This window comes from Pygocentrus nattereri, chromosome 20, assembly GCF_015220715.1.
Source record: "Pygocentrus nattereri isolate fPygNat1 chromosome 20, fPygNat1.pri, whole genome shotgun sequence".
Classification (NCBI taxonomy): domain Eukaryota; kingdom Metazoa; phylum Chordata; class Actinopteri; order Characiformes; family Serrasalmidae; genus Pygocentrus; species Pygocentrus nattereri.
Window position 1 is genome coordinate 10,078,316 of NC_051230.1, and position 19,318 is coordinate 10,097,633.

A 19,318-nucleotide genomic window follows, 5' to 3' on the forward strand; every position below is an offset into this window, starting at 1 on the left:
CAGATACTCCTTACTGAAACATTATTGGCCTGTGGTAAATAACACAATATACAAGAAAGTGGTCCTTTATTGAAGACCTTTATGGTGTTCCACAAGGTTTTGTTCTAGGATCAATTTTATTTGCATCCTATACTAGTAATTTTGTGCAACCTGTAATACATTTTATGCATATGATGTTGGTTTTATAGTTGTATTAAACATCAAATCCAAAATGAATAAAATATCATCTGAAAAGATTTGTGTTGCAAGAAATTGCACAATTTGAACAACTACTACATGTTGCTTAAACCTCCACTACAGTGGAAAATGTATCTGTTTTCTGACATCCTGTGTGCTTATAGGGGCAGTTCTGCTGTTTGATGACTAATGACACAGTGCCTTCTAGTACTAGTACCTTCTGATCTAATGTCTTTGTGCTGCCATGGAAATGGCAAAGCGCGTGGCAGCTGCTAGGCAATCACATAACATACTGATTACCAGCAATTGGTAAGATGGAGACACTCTGTTAAAAATTTCATTCAAGTTAGTGATTTTTCACAACCTCTTCAAACTGCTTTCATTTACTCCATCTCTTTTTGAATGTGGTATCATGTATCTAATAAAACAATGCCTAGATTTTTCTGTTTCATGAAAAATTTTGAATCTTTTCTATTATGATATCCTCTTCTCCCTCCTCATTCATTATTATAGGAGAAGATTCCTCCTCGTCCAGCATTATGGCAAAATAAAGGTGGGCAAAGTGCTGAAAACAGGGATGCCAAAAATTGTTGTGTGTTTTTGTTTAAAATGTATAGTGACCTTTAATATTTCACATATTTCATCATATATCAGCACATTTTTCTGTAATATTTGTCCACTATCCCAACATCTGGCTGCAAATATACACTGGTTTCCAATCACACATAAGCACAATTATAAAAAATAACATATTGGTTACAAACACCTGGCAACACCAGCCAGTCAGACTCATCTGAAGCCCCTCCATTTTCCTCTGCTAAAAACTGTTGCTAGCTTCTTTTCAGCATGTAAGCTTGCATTTTGGTCTTGTTTTCTCCAAACCCACAAATACCACAAATAAAATGCTCAGCTTGGTCTGTGTGGTACACCAGTGTGCTCTCCAAACACACTTGTTTTCCTCCTGAAAGGACCGGCCGTTTTTGGTCCGTTCATGAAGAGGAACCAGAGAGTGGATCACCTGTCCTGTGAAAAGTCTCAGTTGCAGCGGGAGCGCTCGGTGCAGGAAGACAGAACGACTCTCTTAATCAATCAAAGAGTTTATTAAGTCTTCTGCACAAAGAAAGAAGGGCACTCCTTCTTTTATACAAACACGTCCTGCCCTGTTGCGTACAAGCAAACAGGGTGGACCCAAATAAGTTGTCTAACAGTCATGAAATGCTAAGCTGACACTCACGGACCACCGGAACTGCCCAAAGGAGGGGGGCTTCTGCTCTGTGTACGATAATCTTACCTACGAAAGAGAACAAATGGTTCTGGACAGAATGTTGTCCCGATAAGAGGAGCAAGTTGTTTGTGCAAAACTGCCAAGGACAGTAGCTATGCTTGCTACAAAGTCTGCTTAGAGCAGAGTTAGAGCAGAGTTAACCCTTTCATTCCCCTCTTTTATGCCTCACCAACTGGTGAGGCATAACAGGCGAGTTACAGTGGTGCGTGAGAACACACATACATATGGTTGGTGCTGGAGATGAGAGGCTGGTATACGGGCCGCGGGGGTCACATCGCAGAGGCCAGCGCGTAGACCCTTTCCATGAGGCATCTGGAAAAACAAGGACCCAAACACAACAACAGCAAAACCATACAGATAATGGGGACAGCCATGGCAAAATAAGGAGTAAGTAGTTAATAAGGAGTTAGTAAGGAGTTAGTAAGGACATATTTAAGAATGTACTGCAAACATGTAGCAAGATCTGTAGTGTTGCGAGTTTTAGAACAAAAATCCTGTGATAAAGAAAGAGAATAATTAATGTGAGGGTAATCATAATGAGTAACATTCAAACAGTCAGGAGACAGACAGATGTGTGCTACCGCCTGCAGAGTAGCAGAGAGATCCTGAGGGGCCATGACCATGGAGTGCTTGTTCACACTGGAGGGCATCAGGTGACACACGTAGCAGGAGTCATTGGTGTACTGCTTGGCTGTCCAGTTAGCATTCTGCCAGAAAACGTTATCCATGGGGGATCCGCCAGCACGTTCCACCAGGCACAAGATTAATATTAGTTGCAACATACTTCTGTAACACAGGACAGGTTAGAGATAGGAAACAAAAATAGTTAGACGTCTAACATGTATATATATCACTGCGGGGCTGACTGACATCTGGAGGCATGAATCCACTGTGGAAAAAGATCGGTTAATACCCCCGTGCGTGTGACAGCGAGTACAGTAGTGGGTTCAGAGAAAGGGGAGTCTGAAAAACACTTTCTCTCAAATTTCTTGACCAATACCTGATCGCCTGGCTTAAAAGCATGGGTTGGGACCTTGGGAGGGTTTGTGATAGTTTGGTTGACCCTCTCCCAGTATTCATTCAGAACAGTTAACAACCCTGCGGTGTACTCGCTGCGACACACATCCAAGTCCGTCGTTCCCCCCAGAGCCGATTTCTGACGCCATGGGAGGGGGAACGGACGTCCCATGACAATTTCATACGGCGACAGACCACCCAGAGTGTCTGTGCGCGCCATCCGCAGTTTGGCCAAAACTACAGGTAAAACCTTCACCCAATTAGTAGTGTTCTGCGTCTGCATGGCCTTTCATAACCACCCTTTTATAGTCCGATTAACCCTTTCGACCATACCCGAGGATTGAGGGTGATAGGGGATGTGGAATGCCCAGTCTATGCTCAGGTGCTTCGCGAGCATCTGTGTGACTTTGGAGGTGAACGGTGTGCCTTTGTCAGAGTCTATTCCTAAGGGGACACCGTAACGCGGTATGATTTCTTGGCAGAGTTTTGTCACAACTGTATTTGCATTTTCTTTATTGCATGGGAACGCCTCTGTCCAACCAAAAATTTATCTACTAAGACCAGTAAATATTTGTACGGCCCTACAGTCGTCATGTGTGTGAAATCGATTTGCCATTCTTGGAAAGGTGTTTCCGGTTTAGGAAGAACTTGGTGCGGTCCGGCCGGTTTTGGGTTATTCTGTGCACATGTAAGACAACGGTCTAATATGCGATCAACGGCAGAGTTCAAATTGTGAATGCAAAACAATTCGGACATGTCACGCTTTACCCCTCTTCATTCCCGATGCGAAATACCATGAAAATCGGGAACGAGGAACAGAACACAATGTGCGGGCGTCACGCAGCGGTTTGACGGCTGGATCGTAGCCCGATGACAGCCAATGCTTGATATCAGAGTCCGAGGCGGTGGCCTGAATACAGTCAAGATCAAGACCAGGAAGTAAGTCAACCGTGAGTGCAGTACAGGAGAAGGAAGCCGAATTCATAAAAGGGCAAGTGGGGCCATGAAGAGCTCCGCTTTTTGCGGCAGAGTCGGCGGTATTGTTACCAACAGAGTCAGGGTCGCTACTACGCTGGTGAGCGCGAACTTTAACAACGGCCAGTCGGGAGGGCAGGAAGGTAGCCCTGATCAGGTCCTCGATAAGCGACGCATGGGAAATGGGTTTGTTATCAGTAGTAACGAAACCGCGTTGATGCCAGATTCCCCCAAAATCATGAACTACGGCGAAAGCGTAACGGCTGTCCGTGTATATAGTGACATCTTGGTCTTGAGCCATCCGATGATGGCTCGGGAACATGATCCATCAACATAAAATGCTAGGCCAGAAGGCAACGGGGTGGAAGACACGAATAGAAGTTTCACCGGCCAGACGGGTCTCGCAGTCATGCACGTCTAGAGTGGGACTGGAGGCGTCGTGTGGTAACAGAAGTAAACGCATTAAAGCGGAAGAGACAGTATCTAGTGAGGAGTGCGGACGCACAGTGAGGTTTTCGATGTTCAACAAAATGTTCTCATAGCCTGCACGCCGCTGAGCAGACAAGTGCTGTGTAGAACAGTTATTTAGGAGCTGACAGACCTGATGAGAGGTGTGTAAGGTCAAGTCATGACCTAGAACGATTTTTTCAGCATCCTGTACCATTAGTGCGCACGCCGCGACCGCTCGGAGACAGGACGGAAGGCCTCGGGCCGTAACGTCCAATGTTTTAGAATAATATGCGCAAGGGCGCAAACCTCCCCCGTGGGGCTGAGCCAGAACCGCAGCAGCAGTGCCCCCCCGACTCCGACACCCACAGGTGAAATGGCAGAGCGTAGTTGGGCAGGCCCAAGGCTGGTGCAGACTGCAGTGAGGACAGTAGAGCAGAATATACACAGTTCATGGCTGTAGTCCATGTGAGGCGATGAGTCATGGCCTGTTCGTGAGTGAAGGAGGCACGCAGTGTTTTGTCATGCGCGGAGCAGTCAGGAATCCACTGTCTGCAGTAATTGATGAGGCCGAGGAAAGACATCATAGCCTGCTTGGTGGCGGGCTTGGGAAGCTGCGTGATGCATGACACTCGGTCAGCGGAGAGGAGGCGTTGACCTTGAGATAGTTCATGACCCAGATATTGGACCCGGGGTAGGCAGAACTGCAGTTTCTTTAGTGAAACCTTGAAGCCCAGGGTAGCCAAGCGCATGAGGACCAGTTTAGATGCCTCAGTGCACGTGGAGCTGTCAGGGGCCGAAATCAGAAGGTCATCTGCATACTGCAGGAGCACAGCACCCCCGGGGAGGGAAAGGTCAGAAATGAGGTCTCGGAGCGACGCGGCGAACGCCGCAGGCGAGTCGCAGAAACCTTGCGGCAAACGAGACCACGTGTATTGGCGTTGGCGATGAGTAAAACCGAAAAAATCGGCTGGGTGTCAGGTTCAACAGGAATGCTGAAAAAAGCAGAACTAACGTCTAAAACAGTAAAAAATGCGTGTTGACACGGAATGGAGGTCAATATCGAAAAGACATCAGGCACAATTGGGGCGATAGGCACGATGGCGTCATTAAGGCGTCGAAAATCTTGAGTGAATCGCCAAGAACCGTCCGGCTTGGGGACTGGGTTAATCGGTGTGTTATACGCACTTTGACATGGGACGACCACACCTAGAGAAAGAAGTTTCTGTAGAATAGAGTCTATACCACACAGTTTGTGCTCGGGCAAAGGGTATTGTTTAACAAAAACAGGAGTGGGGCTTTTTAGAGTAGCCTCATATGGTTTACAGTCAATCCTGCCAACATCATCCTTATGTGCAGCCCAAACAGTGTGTGGTATGGAACGCAGAGGCTCAGGAACCTCTGTGGCATGTGAGACAGACAGCAGAGCAGACACAGGTGATTTAAAGGATTTATTGGCGATGTTGAGATCGCGATTGAAATCTCCCGTGGACACGGTCATGCGCGAACCAGAAAAGGACAGGGATAGACCAAGTTTACTCATTAAATCCCGCCCCATAGGGTTAAAGGGACAATCTGGCATGAACACGAAAGAATGAGTAAATCGCACTGCGTCGCATACAACCTGAAGTGGGGGCGTATACGGAGATGAGAAGGGCTGTCCTGTAATACCCACAGAGCTAGTGATTCTAGATGATAAAGGCCCCTCATAGCGAAGAGAGCGTGGCGCCGGTATCAATGAGAAAATTATAATCAACACCAGATACATTGAGAGACACCACAGGAAGGTCATGATTCAGATGGTTAGCAAGGTGAAGAGCACATTTTGGTAACAAAAAGTGCAGCTGTCCTGTTATTTATCTGTCTTTTCTTAAACCTAACTTGCCTGGCACTGCTGTGGATTGAAGTCCACATTTAAAAAAATACACAGTAGTGATCACACAATGCAACATCCTTAATAGAGGCTGAAATGTTAAGACCCTTTGAGATAACCACATCCAAAGTGTGACCATGGCAATGTGTGCTTCCAGTCACATGCTGAGAAAGTTCAAAAGATTCAAGTACATCATAGAGTTCTTTGGCGTAATTATCCTTGTGATTATCAATATGAATGTTAAAATCACCAGCAATAACAAAATGATCAAATTCAGTAGAAATAAAAGATAACATATCTGTGAAGTCATCAATAAAATTAGCATTGTACCTTGGAGGTCTGTAGACAGTTACTAATAATATTCTTTGTGCCCCCTTTAAAATCGCATCTAAATATTCAAAAGATGTGAAATCACCAAGTGGTAACTGCTTGCATTGGAAAGTATCATTAAACAGCATTACTTCCGCCTTTCTTGCCGGTGCGTGAAACGTTTAAAAAGTTAAAGTTTGGTGGAGCCGTCTCAGTTAACACAATATCAGCACTATATGAGTTTAATGTCTCTGTTAAAAGCATGAAATCAAGCCTGTGAGTTGTAATTAAATCATTAATTATATAAGACTTATTTGTAAGAGATCTGATATTCAGTAGAGCTAACTTAATAACCTGTGCACTTTGTTTCAAAGACTGTGAGTTACCTCCAACATACTGCAGGTTGAATGTATTCACAGTATCTGACCTAAACTCCTTGTTCTTTCTGCTTCTGATACGAACTGGAATGGGAAAGATAATTTGGACACAGGGTCCATGCTTGTTTTGGAAACAAGTACCGCTGATATCATCACTGTAGCAGCACAGATCCAAAAGAGAGAATGCAGAAAGGCTGAGCGCAGATGGCGTAAAACCAAACTTCACACACATAAAGAGAGTTTCTTCAGTTCACCCCACACCTTTTTCACGTCATACCACGATTTATAGCTTTCATTCATGTAAGATAGGTCTCATCCAGGATCCCCTATGCCCTCATTAATCATGCGATGTGCGGAACCCAAATAGCCCACATCGAAAGTGCCCTCCCTGGGGTATGCGGGTATTTGCGGATTACCTTCGGTCCAACCAGCTAGGTTGGACAAACCCAAATTACATCTACGCATCCATGCAGCCGGTGTCTCTTCCGGCTCTGGTTGGAACGACGTGCCCAGTATGGAAAAATACAGTGAGAGCTGTACTGAGAGTTTCCACTATAGGACGTTCCCTGTCTCCCACTAAGCGCTTAGGTTTAAATGTACCCTCTCTACTCTCACTCTCGTACTCCCGTCCACCCGACAGGGCTGGGTCGGTTCGCTCTGAACACCCAGGTGATCTCGACAACCAGGTAGAGGTCCAAAAACGATTAATTGGACTTACCTGGGTGAAGAGATCACGTCGGGGTCACCATTTGAAAGGACCGGCCGTTTTTGGTCCGTTCATGAAGAGGAACCAGAGAGTGGATCACCTGTCCTGTGAAAAGTCTCAGTTGCAGCGGGAGCGCTCGGTGCAGGAAGACAGAACGACTCTCTTAATCAATCAAAGAGTTTATTAAGTCTTCTGCACAAAGAAAGAAGGGCACTCCTTCTTTTATACAAACACGTCCTGCCCTGTTGCGTACAAGCAAACAGGGTGGACCCAAATAAGTTGTCTAACAGTCATGAAATGCTAAGCTGACACTCACGGACCACCGGAACTGCCCAAAGGAGGGGGGCTTCTGCTCTGTGTACAATAATCTTACCTACGAAAGAGAACAAATGGTTCTGGACAGAATGTTGTCCCGATAAGAGGAGCAAGTTGTTTGTGCAAAACTGCCAAGGACAGTAGCTATGCTTGCTACAAAGTCTGCTTAGAGCAGAGTTAGAGCAGAGTTAACCCTTTCACCTCCTTTTGTGAGTCATTGCATTTTCCTTCCATTTGTAATTGATAATATGAGCTTGTTTGACTTCCAGAAAAGATGATGTGCAAATTCTTTGGCTGAGACCAACTCTATTAAGGTTCTTACCTTAATACCTGTTCTAACCAGGTACTCAGTAAGTTAACTTTATTAAATAGATGAAGAAAACAAACCCACCTTAGCACCAGCACAGAAAACTGCTGTGGCTTCAGCCCTGCGCTGGGTGCCTCAGCATTTGGACACGTTTTTTTTTTCATGTTTGCCATTATTAACCCTCTGGTGTCTGACGGCATTTTCTTGATGCTCTGTTATCTTCATTGCTGCAGCAACGTCAGTGGTTCTAAATTCTTTGCATGCCATTCCATGTGTCTCTGATGTCGACTGAATGAAAAACAAATAGCTTTTCCAACATAATGTGTCAGTTCATAATAATGTCCAGAGTCACTATTGGTCAGTTTCACACAGAATGTAGATGGACCCACCAATTACACAAGGTGAGAGGCAGATGACATGTATCTCAACCTCTCTTCATAGCTTCGTCACTCAGAATGTGAGTCATATATGATCTCGGGAGGAGATGGAATGGAAAGGGTGACGCTACAGATTTTAGAAATATTTGAACAGCATTGCACTGAATTGTAGCAAATATAGAGAAACTTGTATAGAAACACAGAATTTTATGGGTGACCATCATGTTCATCGACCTCAGAGGGTTAAGGTATGGAATGGCTGAATCCAGTGCTGTTAAAATATCCAGGCAGTTATGTCAGTGGCTACATCCTCCTGAAACAGCCATGTTGCATGTTGAGATGCAATAAATCATGAAGTTGGCTCTGGCCACTTACTGGCATACTGAGGAAATGCATGTTGTTCACATCCTGCATACTGCTTACTACTTTTGACCACACATACAGAATAAGTATGTGGTAGGCTATTTATGGTATATGTACATCTGTGCTGAGTTTCTGAGCCTGGCTTTTATTGCATTTCCTGGTTTCTGCCTGTAGTACTCAGTTTCCTCTTATGCCTTCTCTGTTTCTGTTTTGTTTGATTTTTGTATGCTAAACTATAAACTCAGTAAAGACTGCACTTACCATACATTCTGTCTCTCAGTGAGCGTGAATTATATCTGGCATGATTATCATATTTTTCAACAAACAAATGAAACCATGCAACATACTGTAAGTCTGTCAAGGTCTTTGTCATTTTTGGTGCCATTATAATAGATTACAGTAGCTTACAGTCACTGTGATTAATTTTCCTTCCTGTTAAGCCACCATTAAATCAATTTTGCATGTGCAAATGTATACAATAGAACTACTAGTGACTGCATTAGCATCTAACCATGACTGTGAAGTATCTGAGCTTCTGTAACAGTGCACTTCCCAGCATAGTGGGTAACTGTGACTACCAGTCCTAGGCCTTCAAGTAAGGCCACAAATGCCAAAACTCAGGAAAAAACACACACAATAACGTTAATTTCTGCTAGTTGCCCTATAGGATTCTAGTAGCATATTAGCAGAAAGCTAAAGGAAATTTACATGCACTATTTTTGGCTGTTTCAGATTAAACATAAACATTTGAAGCTTGTAAAGAAAATTCCATATATTTTTTTTAAACTTAATAGACATATTAGACATATAGACATAGATTTTACCATGTAGAATTTTTAAAAGTGACTCTATGAGCAAAGAGCTCAGGTGTAGAGCTGCCAAGAGCTTTTTCTAACACAGACTCAGAGCTGGTTACACTACCATTGTTATTCACAGTCAGTGATGTATCTAGGACTTCCAGAGAGCCCAGGGTGATGATTTTTCTTACTAAATTGGTCCAACCCATTGGAAATCGAAAATGTGATTTGTTGATTCCACTAGTAGTTACTACTTATGGTTATGTGACACATTAGGCATCCACTACAAGTTTTGAAGCTAAGTGAATGAGAGGGTTTGGTTGGTTGTAACTACCTACAAACCATACATGTAAGTACCTACATACCATATATTCCAATTGAAACAACAATATTTACACCATTTGTAAATACAATAAGTATTATGATTGTATTAAACAAAAATGAATAAAAATAAAAATCATTACCTAATGCTTTCTGTGAAGGCCTAGAAAGGCCCTGAGGGTCAATCGTACTGTTGCAAACTATTGTACTGGTGTTTCCAGACAAGAGCTTGAAGGAATAGCTTATCATCCTAAGGCAGAGTGAGGATAAACATTTATTCAAAAACTGCTTCTTTGCTGTTATGTAGAAATATAGATCAAATCTGAAAATTAAAGTGGTGAATCCAACACAACGTCAATTTCATCGCAAAAAGCAGGTGCGGCAGTGCTTAAGGCATCCATTATATCTCCCCATTCATTACAGTGCACTTTTGTGTTGTTGTTTGTTACAAGATCATGATGAAGACTATATATTCCTTTAGTTTATTTCACCAAAAATCTTCAAACAATGAGAACACTTGACCTTAGAACAGGCTGAAAGATGTACACTCTGGTGCCTTGAAATCTGAAATTCTAACAGAATAGTTTGGGCACAGGAGTCTCCTAACCTAAAGGTATACACCTGAGACTGGAGAAACATTGTTTGACCATGAGAGCTGGAGGTGGTAAATTCATGGGGTCAGTATCCTGTAGGAGGCTAGTCATCACATGACCTGACAAGAGGGTAATAAAAGGAGGAAGATACAGGTACAAATTAAGCTGAAGGCAATATGTCACTCTGTTGGTGCATCTTACAATCTTAAAGTGATTTATAAAACTAAGGTTGCATTTTCTTGATGGCAGGGTATTGAGGTCCCTGGATAGCCATACATGGCCTGTATTTGAGTTCTACCCTGCAATGGCTCTCAGCCTGCTCCTTCTGTGTCTTGAAGGTCTTCTCCAAATAGACATTTGCTTAGGGCAATACCCTAGGTCCATTCCTCATCAATGGACCTGAACCAGTTGTTTTCTGTAATTGAGTTATATACTCAGAAAGTACTGGAAAGGCATTTATTCAGTGGAAGAATTAATTAGGCTGTTTTAACGTACTTGGCCCAGGGGAGAAATAGATCAGTCATCCTGCCATTCCTCAGAGTAACTACAGAGGAACTGGCTCTGTGTTTGAGTGAAGGGTGGTTCAACCTCTACCTGACTGCCAGACTTTAGATGATGTCCTGACATGAGAGTAATATTGGTGTCCAGATTCTCTATAAACAGTGTCCCAACTTAGGACTTGAACCACATTCCTTGGTTTGATTTTATTGTATCTGGCAGCCAAAAATAGTGGAACACATGATCGAAGTTAGGAGACCTGGAAGAGAGATGAGGCAGTAGGTGTCAGAGAGAGAACTGATCAGCCACAAGCAACTGCAGAAGTCGGTTTGTTTGGGCATTTGAAGCAGCTTTATAAATACATCGAATTTGAAATGACACACTGAGTTGAAACATCAAAGCAGTCTTGTGGAAAAGTCTGAACACATTTGCTTCTGTAATAATCCAAGCTGAACTGAACTTTGGACACTAGTGTCAGAGGTTTATTAACTCAGAGAAGAAGAGCAGGCATGCAGCTTAAGCTTCATATCAGGTTGTCCAGTTAATGAGCAGAAAACAAGCTATAGATCTGCTATTCGACATGCCTTCTGCTTGCGGCTGATTTGTTTTTGTGTAACTGCATGTACATGTATTTGTGTAATTCCAGGTACATGTTATACTCTTACTTTTGCATATACAAACTCATACTCAGTATAGCAGTGCCATGGATCATGTGACTGTGAATTTAATCACAAGAATCCTGGCTCTCCTGCACTGTTCTCTTCAACTGTGAAGCAGCTTCTACTCCTAAACCATGCAGCAGGAGAACTGCTCCAGTGGTTCACAACTCAATGATGCCCTTCCAGTCTACAAAGCCAGCAGTGCTGTGTTGGCAATATGCTTTGTGCTGGGGGTCCCAGGTAATCTATCAGTGCTGGTGATTCTTGTTCGACGCTTGAAGGAGAACAGCTTTACCCTTAGAATGATGCTGAGCCTTGCACTATCGGACCTACTGACTCTCTCTCCCATGCCGATGTGGATCTGGAGTCTTCTGCATAACTGGATCTTTGGCTTTGTCGCATGCAAGATTATCTCCTTTGTTGAATATTGGTGCACTTACAGTAGCATATTGTGTGTGACTTTCCTGAGCTTGCAGAGGTACTTGCAGGTTCTGCATCCTCAGAAATGGGCTCAACTTGGATTCCGAGGAAAGAATGGCCTTTTGTGTGGAATATGGATCCTGAGTGGAGTGTTCGCTTCATATGCTCTTGTTCAGCGTGATGTGGGATGTGATCAGTATGGATTCCAGTACTGTTACCAGAACTTTAGGAATAAGACCGAACAAGTAGCCACATCAATATTTGAAATACTGCTATTTTTAACCTGTTTCTTCTTGCTGGTTTACTTCTACTATCGTCTCTACCGAGGGGTTAATGAGTCACCTTTCTCCAGCAGCAACAGAATGACAAAACTGGTGACGAGAATCGTTGTGGCATTCTTTATCTTTGGCGTGCCAGTTACTATCGCTAACATCTTAATTGTTGTTGCAGCATTGCTAGAGAATGAAACGCTGTCAGTAACGGCGGATCTCGGTAGCAAAATCTCCACAGCTTTACTGTTTCTGAACAGCTGTGTGAACCCTTTCCTGTACACCTTCTCTCTTAGACAGCTCCAGCATCAGAGTACAGTGACAGAGACCTTAGGACCTACACTGCAAAACGGTGCATGAAGACATCCCCTACAACAGCGCTCATTTCATCAATCAGTGTGAAGTTCGTCTTCACTGCTCTTTTTGTGCAAAGCGTGCATTTGTTGTTGAAAATGATTGCATAAGGTAGATATGCTTTGTTAAGATTGCCATCTAATATCTCTAACATGTCACAGTGCCATATTTGGCTTTTTAGACTGTAATATCTGGAAAAAAAATGCTTTTTTCTTGATGGGCAAGAATCCTGTTTCATCTCGTTACCTTCCTATTAAGAAATATTAGATTTTGTTAAGTTAAGTGATACTTTTTTGATCCCACAACCGGGGAAATTCCACCTCCGCATTTAACCCATCCGTGAAGTGAAACACCACATACACACCAGTGAACACACACACTAGGGGGCAGTGAGCACACTTGCCCGGAGCGGTGGGCAGCCCTATCCACGGCACCCAGTGAGCAGTTGGGGGTTAGGTGTCTTGCTCAAGAACACCTCAGTCATGGACTGTTGGGCCTGGGGATCGAACCGGCGACCTTCCGGTCACAGGGTCATATCCCTAACCTCCAGCCCACAACTGGCCACGACTGCCCCTTACTGAGAGAGATAGATTTGTGACTTGTGAAGTATGAACTCTATTGACAGTTCACAAAATTCTGATTGGCACACTTCTCAGCCAATTACAATCACATCTACTTGTTAAATCTTCCATCAAGTGAAAGAAAGACTATGATAAAACTCCTCAAAACAAACTGGCAGTGAGAATGACGGTGGCAGTAAATTAATCTAAATTATAATGATAAGAGTAGAAAGGTGTTACTGAGGAAAATAACATTAACTTAATGCCTGACACACTATTCTGATCTTCTGGAGAATTGTGGTGTTTTTATTTCATTCCCAAAGCTGAAAAAGTTTTTGATTAATCTATGTGAAAGACCCCTGCGACCCAGAAGGACAAGCGGCTTCGAAGGAAACACTATATTAACAGGCAGAATTATATAAAGATAAGTGTAACAAGATAAATTAAATTTACATTTTTTTCTGGGTTGGTGTATTTGCTAAAACATATTGTTATAGAATGTGTAATGATAAATAACAGTACACAAAAATTAGCTACCTAGTTAGATTTTCTGAACTTAGCTGTGAGCAGTTAGCTGATAAATCAGTCCGATTAAAAATGACCATACAGTGCTCAGATTTGTGATTAAAATGCTAGAGGAATATTAATGCTACGTTAATGCATACATTAATCAGATAAACTGTGCTTCTTAATTTTCCCAAGTACTACTGAACTGTTTAGTCTCTTAGCACAAATGCTAGCTACCAGGTGGCCTGAACTGAAAGTCTGATGGAGGTAGCAACAATAACTAAGGGGGGAGGGACTACTAATTATTGCAACAGATACATCATGTGCATGTTATATTGTTAAATTTGTTCATTATTTTAATTGTATGTTAATTATATTTATGCAAGCATATACATTTTCCTTCAATAAATTTCAGTTATCAGTAAACCAATTTCATTTATATTGCTTGTGTATGAAAGATGATAGCGGAGATGGTGATTTTGTACTAGCATCCTACTTTTAAAAGAGTAGTTCACTTTATCATTGGCTGTGGGCTATGCTGTCTATGGCTGTGAACTTTCAGTTTGGCACAGAAACTCATTCTGCAAGTGCTGAACATAATGAACTTTTAATAGTTGGTGGGGACAAAATATTTGAGGCTTTTGCTCCTGTTGTCAGTCCCATTTGTCTCATCAGGATAACAGTGAGCTATAAAGCCATGGGCTGTTATACTGAGAATAGCTGAACTCCCATGGACTTTTATTTTGTCAATTTATTGTTTACACATATTTCTTTCTCATTCCTTTCACATTACTTCCTAACTTTTCCAATAATTCCCATTCCTCTGCTTTACTGGAGATATTTTCTCATGGAAGGAGAATGACAAATCTATGTAAATCTTTTCCACATAGTTGTAGAAAGATATGGATTGATTTGCTACAGCAGGAGGCCACCGCAGTTTATATTTGATATGATATCCACCACAAACTACTTCAAGAAACACAAGCTGCTACTTTTGGAATGTTTTTCACAATCACCTGACTTGAACATAATTTGAAAAAAAAAGAAAGTTAGTAGATCTTAAAAACGGTGTGTATGCAAGTTGGCCCAAGAATATCAGAGAAAGAGAAGTGTTCTGCAAGAACGAGTGGAAAGAAATTCCTAATGAAAGAATAGAAACGTTCCTAGCCAGCTACAAAAATTGTTTTCAAGCTGTGAAATCTACCAAAGAGGGTGTTGCTAAGTACTGAGTCAGTAGACTGTCCAAATTTTTTATTTCACCATTACAATTTTTTTTCTTTGACATTAAAAAACAAAATATTTCAGTAGAATGTTTGCATTGACATTTGCAGAAAATGTTGCAGTTCTGCAAGTTTGCTGCAGAGGGGTGTTTATTTCTTTGCACTTCAAAAATCAACAAAATATGCCAGGGATGCCCAAACTTTAGCATCCAGCTGTGGTTTATTGAGAAACAAAAGAAATTCTGTTGGAAAACGAGGATTTTTAGTTCATACCACAATTGTATTTTGAGTAGAACATTATTTTAGACATTGTTTGAGTTTGACAATGTATTTAGTCTCTTTGCAATGTTTTTGCCTTGACTGAAGGATGTGATTCCCGATTTTCTATCAGTGCAGCCTGCAGTGATGCACGTTACCGCAGCTCTGTCTCCTCAGTTGCTGCCATTTGATTTTTTCCACTTCTTCACATAACCTCACTTTTTCCCTTTGACTCTGTCGTTTGTCAGAATGTCTACAGAAACTTACTGTGGCCTTTGGAATTAACTTTTCCCTGGTTGGCCTTGTTTCCGAGATGACATCAATTTAGCACATGTAAATTCATACAGAGGAAACAAACAAGGAAAAAAATGTGAATAATTCCACACCAAACACCAGATTGATGTCTCTGCCGGTCATCTAACCATGAACGTAAAGTATCTCAACTGCTCCAACAGCACACTGCCTAATAATGTTCAGATAATAATGTTCAATACACTGCAACTGATGGTGGACTGAGACTCCCTGGACATGTCACTGGACTCATGTACTATTCAGATACTTCAATGGTATCACCTCAAGGCAGACTGAAGACATTTAGTTGAAGATTTGTGTCCTTGTAGTTGGTAAAAATAATGTAGCTATAATAAAAGCTAAAATAAAATGTAGCTTATTTGAACGTTTCAGGCTGAGTCAAATCCACTGTACTTGTTTATATTGATTTTGAATATATTGTTATAGTTTATATTGCATTTTTTTTGCCATCTTTCTCCACCTTTGAAGGTGCTTGCATATAACATGATGGCCATATCTCCATCGATAATTTCCAAAACCACAGCAGCAACTTGCAGCAAGTGGCTGTAAACTCTTTGCTCACCATGTGTCTCTAATTTCAACTGAATGAAGACTGAAGTATGAAGGGCTTCCTGCATGATGGGTCAGTCCTTAGTGAGTCCACTGGTTAGTTTCACACAAAATGTAGATGGACACATTCACAAATTACACATGGTGAGAAGCAAATGATGTGTTTCTCAGCCCCTCTTCACAGCCTCATAACTCTGGATGTGGGTCACGTATGATCTTGAGAGAAGCTGGAATGGAAAGGGCGACTCTACAGATTCAGGAAATGCATCAACTATATTTCTGCACCTTGTTATCACAAAGATACAGAAACATGTTGTTACATGTAAGCAGGTGTTCTGTCTCTCCTGGTCTCTCCCTTCAAGGGTGTACCTGCTGTGCAGACAGTCATGTGAGATGAACCTCTAACCAATCAGAGCCTGGCTGGTGTAATTGATAGGAGGAGACTAAGCCTTAAGAGGCCTTCAAGATGGCTGACAAGACAGGAGTGATCATGTGTGCTGTGTGTTAAATCTCTTGTGCTAGGAGTGTGCTTTTGTTTTAAATATTTTATCAGTGTTTATTTTAACTAAGATGTGTCAGAACTCGAAAAAAAGTCTTAAATGCCAGACAAATGAACATGAAAGAGAACAGAAGTGCCATTGCTGTGGCATCACACAACACAGCTGATTGCTGGTTTAAAGGAAAAGGCTTTTGTGTGGGGTGGGGACATATAAAATAATGTGTTAAACAGATAAAAAAAGCAGTTCAGACTGTGATTGTGGAATCATACGGATCCTTATCTCTGCTGTCGGAAGAAAACCTTGTATCTCCATTTTTGTCATTTTTCAGTTTTTAACATAGTTTCCTGTTGCCCTTTACATTGTGTGTAAATTTCATGATGAATGGACTAAAAGAAATGACCCAAAATGACATGAAAATACATCTGGTTCCACTGACTTGCATTAAAACCACAATGTGTTTTTTCTTTCTCCTGTAAAGTGACCATTTTGGAGATACAAGGTTTTGTTCTGACCACAGAGTTATGGAGGTTTTAGAAGTGAAACTGAAACCGGAGCTTGACACAGGAAATACCTGGGAAGCAATGCTATCTTGATGCCATCATTCATCAGTATAGGAAAGACACGGCTTGCATAAGTCACAGGAAAAGGTTGAAGCTGGGTTACATGCAACTGAGACTCAAAATGTCACACACTTATGATCTTATCAGGCTCTTGTAGATAATCACCACAAATTTTTCTCACAGCCCTCAACGATGTTACATCTTCTGAACAGTTTGCTGTAAACAGGAACAAAATGGGAGAGGCCTACAAGTAGTGATATTGGCTTCAAGGAAACCAAAAGACTGATGACTTCTGATGAACTTCTCATTCACTATGACCTTTCTTTACCCATCAAACTACCATGTGATGCATCATGTTATGGCACTGGTGCTGTACTGTTGCATGCACTGAAGGATGAATTTGAGCATTTCGGTGCTGTTGGAACAAAAACTCTCTGCTCTATATTTTATAAAAGGTGGTTGCCTTTTATGTTGTGTCACAATTTCATGATTTTTCTCACAATAGAATCTAATAGAAATGGTGCAAAATTGCTTGGAAAAAAATATTTCTTCATTTACTTCCATTAAAAGTTAACAGCTTTCATTTGTCCTGGGAAGTTACCTTTATGGATATACAAGGTTTTATTCCAACAGCTGTGATGTGCTTCAGTTGCTTTAACTAAAGCAGACCATAATAGTGCCTAAATTGACCATGAGGCCCACAGTCTTGTGTAGTGAGTCAAGACACTTTATTACTACCTGCATGGACAGAGGTTCACACTTGTAACTGGTCACCAGCACCTTTTTTCAATCTTCAGCTAGTTACATTGATGACTGTTACTGGTTACAATGGTGGGGTCTTCAGTTGTCTTCACTCCCCAGACAAGCTTGGAAGCTGATACAGGCAACAAATTTGGAATGAGAGTGTATTTACCTCTGAAGTGTTTATACTGAGCCTGGCCTAGAGTAAATTCTTAAGAATTATGCAGGAGGCAATTTAGCACTGATGACTTTATGAAGAAGTTTCTAAGGAAACGATTGTTTTCAGAGCATCAAAACCCCATTAAGGACTTTTGATCTCCTGTTTTGAAACACTATTTTCCCTTTGAAATCTTTGAAACTGTGAGCAGGGTCACGTTCCATACAGCAGCCGCAGAAGCCACACCTCTGGTCTCTTTTTAAGTTACCCATTCTGTATTCTCACTTCTTCAGCTGCAACTACACCAGGAGAGCTAAACCTAACCACAAACCATGCAGCACAGCAACTCTTCCAACAGCTCAACCCCTCTCTCACCTGAAACGCTGGCCGCCAGTAGTGTACTGGGGCTGTGCTTTGCGCTAGGGGTCCCTGGAAATATTGCAGTACTGGTGCTTCTTTCTGGATGGCTAAAGGGAGGCAGTTTCACTCCAAGGCTGATGCTGAGCCTGGCCATATCAGATCTAATGACGCTACTTCCACTGCCGGTGTGGATCTACGCTCTTCTTCATGACTGGGTCTTTGGTTTGGGCTTGTGTAAGTTCTTCTCCTACGTGGTCTACTGGAGCCTCTACAGCAGCGTGCTGTGTGTGACTTTACTGAGTGTGCAGAGATACATTCAAGTACTGCATCCTCAGAAATGGGCTAAGATCGGAGCAAGAGGACAGAATGGTCTTGTGAGTGGAATATGGATTCTGAGTGGAGTATTCGCTTGTTACTCTCTCGTTCAGCGGCATGTAAAGTTGGAGAAGGATGGACGGCTGCACTGCAGGGCACAATATTACAATAATTCAGAGAGGGTGGCTACTTTGATCTTGGAGACCGTAGTGATGTTTGCTGTGCCGTTCCCCCTTCTGGTTTATTTCTATGTCCTTCTTCACCGTGGTGTCAGTCAATCATCTTTCTTTAATGCTCGCAGGATGACGAGGCTGGTGAGCAGAATTGTGGCAACATTCTTCTTTTTTTGGGTCCCAATTCATGTCAACAACATCATGCTCATCGTTGCTGTTTTACTCAGCCATGATCAGCTGTTAAGGTTTGCAGAAGCTGGAAGCAACATTGCTGGGGCTCTGACTTTCATCAACAGCTGTGTGAACCCCTTCATATATGCCTTCTCTGCTGAGGCAATAAGACAGCATGCAACTAGTACAGAAAGTGCTTAGGTCATTCATAGTGAAGGAGTATCTCAGCTAGTGATGGGTTCATGTCAAAGTATCTGCAGCTGACATTAAACAAACAATGCTATTTTTATTTGCAGCGTTTTGTAAAAATACAAGGCTGGTGTGTTGCAAGTCAATGTTTTGGTCTGCATTTGATTCATCCTTTTTTTGCACTCTTGGTATTTATAAATACAACTAATTAAATTCATAAGGATAGATTGATTGCATTTTGACACATTGTGATTAAAAACTAGTTTTCCGTAAAGATGCTCCTTATAGCTTTTTCAGAAACATTTGT

At 42.0% G+C, this 19,318-nt stretch overlaps 2 protein-coding genes across 2 annotated transcripts; both read left to right on the forward strand.

The window, feature by feature from the left end:
* Positions 1-11,530: 11,530 nt before the first annotated feature.
* On the forward strand, positions 11,531-12,445 carry LOC108423567 (leukotriene B4 receptor 1-like). Its single transcript, XM_017690961.2, has one exon. The coding sequence runs from the start codon at positions 11,531-11,533 to the stop codon at positions 12,443-12,445; it is 915 nt and encodes a 304-aa protein (XP_017546450.1).
* A 5,676-nt stretch (positions 12,446-18,121) lies between these two features.
* On the forward strand, positions 18,122-19,138 carry LOC108423606 (leukotriene B4 receptor 1-like). The gene has a single exon (XM_017691006.2). It carries the CDS (start codon positions 18,136-18,138, stop codon positions 19,021-19,023), a length of 888 nt encoding a protein of 295 aa, XP_017546495.1. The 5' UTR covers positions 18,122-18,135; the 3' UTR covers positions 19,024-19,138.
* The last annotated feature ends 180 nt before the right edge of the window (positions 19,139-19,318 follow it).